The sequence below is a fragment of the Manacus vitellinus genome, unplaced genomic scaffold, assembly GCF_001715985.3.
Source record: "Manacus vitellinus isolate BGI_N305 unplaced genomic scaffold, ASM171598v3 scaffold_16_pilon, whole genome shotgun sequence".
In the NCBI taxonomy this organism is placed as follows: domain Eukaryota; kingdom Metazoa; phylum Chordata; class Aves; order Passeriformes; family Pipridae; genus Manacus; species Manacus vitellinus.
Genome location: NW_021939189.1, coordinates 313,029 through 316,494, shown reverse-complemented (window position 1 = coordinate 316,494; position 3,466 = coordinate 313,029). Strand labels below are relative to the sequence as shown.

Genomic DNA, 3,466 nt, shown 5'->3' with positions numbered 1-3,466 from the left:
CAGCCCCCACAGCCCACCACCCCACCCCGAGGGGTGCTGCCCCCAGCCCCACCAGGCACTCACGTGTGACAACAGCTGTGTGTCGGGACCCACAGCTGACCCCACTGACCTCCAGGTCCTGTGGCAGATCCAGCAGCGCTGGGAATGCCTGGATGGAGATGAATGGGGTGTCTTTGGCAGCTGACTGCTCCTGGCGGGGCACCAGCTTGGCATTTCCTGTTGAAGAGCTGACTCTCAGGTCCCAGGAGCGACTGGGCACCACCAGCATTTCCTGCAGGCTTGAACTGCACCGGCCCTGCATTCAGCCGTGCAGAGACCCTGCACCCCCTGCCCGCAGCCCAGCCAGCAGCACCCACCTGTGCACACATCATCCTGAGCCCGCTCCTCTACCAGCGCTTTGGAGGGCAGAGCCAGCTGCCCTGACTCGTTCCAGCCCCACATGTACAGGTCTCCTGCCTCTGCAGGGTGGAGGGGAAATGCATCAGGCAGAGTTCAGCCCTCAGCAGCAGCGCTGGGTGCTGTGGGGGCACCAACACCCCATTCCCACCCCTGGGCCAGGTCCCACCAGGGCCGTATGCTGCCACCAGCACCCTGACCTCCCACGCCAGGCCCAGCCCCTCACCACTAACGCTGGCCGAATGCCACCCGCCAGCTGCCACTGCCCACATGGGCACCCCGGCCAGCGCCTCCACCAGCCGTGGCTGCGGCTCCGACTCCAGCGTCCCGTGGCCGAGCTGCCCATGCCTGCAGGGACACACAGAGGGACAGACAGACAGATACCCCCATATGCCACTGCCTCCAGCCCTCGTGCCTCCTGCCCACACTCCCCACCAAGCCCTTCCTGCTGCCAGTGACACAGACCCAGCCTCCCATGACCACCCAATGCCAGGGGGGTGCAGCAGAGGCACAGGGCTCAGGTTGGGCAGGGAAGGAGGGTGCCCCCATGCCCTGCAGCTTGGTGAGCTGCAGCAGGCATGGCACAACATGTGAGACAAGAGTCTGTGTGTGCTGTGCAGCGATGACACAACTTCAGATTGATCAATATTTTTATGAGTCAGTGCAATGAGCAGGGGATCGATTGCAGAGCTCATTGGGCCATGCTGAGCCAGCAACCAGCAGCACCAATCAGTTTGGCCCCGAGTCTCGAAGCACAGGAGGGATCCCACCAGGGACAAGTCTGGGCTCATCCCGGGGAGGCACCAGCTGCCAGCACAAATGTTTCCCATGGTGGGCACAAATGAGGGCAGGATCCAGAGACACACCCTAAGGTGTGTGAATCCTCCCTACGTGGGCAAACTGTGTCTCCCTGTGTGCTGCCAACCGTGGGATGGGGGGCACAGGCAGTGCCAGCCATGGGATGACACAGTTCCCAGCACCATCCAGGCTGGCAGAGCTTGAGATGCTGAAGGAATAGGGAAAAGCCGAGCGTCGGTGGTAGGGCGATGCCAGCACCAGATCCCAGTTACAGCCAGGGGTCACTGGGGAGCAGTGGGACAGACCACTAGGGGCTTTAGTTGTCAGAGCTGGGGCAGAAGCAGGAGCTGGTGGGGGCTGTAGGAGTGAGAGGAGCAGCTTGGCCTGTGTGGTCTGGGGAGCACCAATATGACAGCCCAGACAGCCAACAGCTGTGCTAATGCACAGCACTGGGAAGCATTTTCACCTTCCACAGGAGGAATCAGCAGAGGACCAAGGCAAAGAGACACTGAGAGCTCAGAGACAGGGAAGGGTGTGCTGCAACGGGAAAGGGGCTCCAGCCTGAGAGGGCGATGGCGACCACAGCCAGCAGTAAGAGAGGGGCTACAAAGGGGTGAGCTGGGCCAGCACCTGTCTGTTACACAGCAGAGCTGTCACACTGCAGGACACAGCTGGCAAGGGATGGGTGAGAGCATTCTCAGCCGTGTTGAATAACCAAATTCCAAAAAGGTTAATCCTAAAGTACACATTCCCACATATAGAAACCTTTCCTCTGAAGGCAAGAAGGATAAAATAACGTAGTGTCTGCAAAGCAAGAACTGCTGATGTAAACTGAGTTTTGGGTTTGCCATGAGCTGTGTTTGCTACCAGCTGGCCTAGAGCCAGCAACTGAGGAGAAGGGACTGGGGAGTGAAAAGCTCCTGAGCAATGAGGAATGGGGAGGGCACTGGGCCAAGGTATGCAGCTTGTGACACTGACTGATGGTCAGTACTGCGTTTGGCTTCCATAAGTGGCAAAGAAAGAGGAACACAGCATCCCTTCAACCCTACAGACAGGAACAGCCAGTTCCTGCGGCCAAGCCTCATCATGCACCAGCAGAACTCAGGGATCCAGGGCACGAGGACCTGGGGCCAGACCCTCTGGTGCCTCCTCGGAAAACCTGACTGGGGCAGCACATGCACAAGCAACCCCCAAACGAACAAACACCTCCGTGGGAATAAACTGAGCGATGCCGCTGGCTGTTAAATGTACCCAAGTTCAGCGGCTGGCAGGTGACATGGGGCTGGAGGCTTTTCCCAAGGGGTTCACTGCTCTCCCACAGGCTATAGCAGAGGGATCTGGCACTGAACTGTCAGACTGATGGAACAAACCTCCAGCACGGAAACATAGAGTTGGTGTTGGTGTGGCAAGTTAAGAGGAGCAGACACAGAGCAGGGACCTCAGTGGTCACACAGAGACACCCAGGTGTCCTTGGAAGCTGCCTAGAGGGAGTCACAAGCCAGAGCAGAGGCCCCACAGGAGCCATGGCCCTGGTACCTGCAGAGGAGACACGAGTGCTCATGGGGTCAGCAAGAGGGGACACAGAGGAAATGGGAGCATGGCCAGGCCAGCAGTCCCTGGGAGAAACTGCGAGCTGGGTTGCCTGTGTTGGAGGGATGTGCTGGTACCCAGCGGGACCTGGCTCGGGTGAGGAACAGATCCCATCAGCATGGGGGTGAGCATGGGGCACCTGGGGCTGGTGCCCCAATACTGTTGTCCCAACCACACTCCCATATTCTTCTGGAGCCCCCACACCCCCATGGAAAAATCAGGAGGGATATCCCAGGCAGTATGCAAGGGCGGAGGGAAGGACCATAACACAGTAGCAGCTGTATGTGATCCAGATGGCTCAAAAGTTATTAACTGAAGCTCAGTAATTCTGTGCAACACAGGGAATAACAGAGGGATCAGGATGCAATGACCAGGGTGGTTATTAGTGAATTCGCTGCTGATCATTTAATCACTTAATTAGATTATGTTACTCACCAATTAACTCACCAATTAACACTACAGAGATGTGAACTGGTGTGTCTAAAGCCTGCAGACTAAGGAGGGGCTCAGTCCCTGAGGTGACCCTCGTCTGGACATCCTCTCACCTGCACCCCACAAAGCCCCTCCTGTATCCTCCAAACTCATTCTGCATCCCCGTCATTCTCTCTGCATCCCCTCAGCACAGTGTTTATCCTGTTGTTCCTGAATCCCCACTCGTGACCCACCAGCTTCCCTCCCGAGA

General features: G+C 57.9%; 1 protein-coding gene across 1 annotated transcript in view; it reads right to left on the bottom strand.

Moving 5' to 3' along the window:
• Window positions 1–3,426, bottom strand: part of RCCD1 (RCC1 domain containing 1) — a 4,138-nt gene extending 712 nt beyond the window's left edge. Inside the window, exons 1-3 of the mRNA XM_025894846.2 lie at window positions 623–3,426; window positions 357–458; window positions 26–216 (exon numbers count right to left, since the gene is read on the bottom strand). Coding sequence (XP_025750631.2) covers window positions 26–216; window positions 357–458; window positions 623–1,226 — 897 coding nt within the window. The 5' untranslated portion in view covers window positions 1,227–3,426. The remainder of the gene's footprint in view (window positions 1–25; window positions 217–356; window positions 459–622) is intronic.
• Window positions 3,427–3,466: the final 40 nt, after the last annotated feature.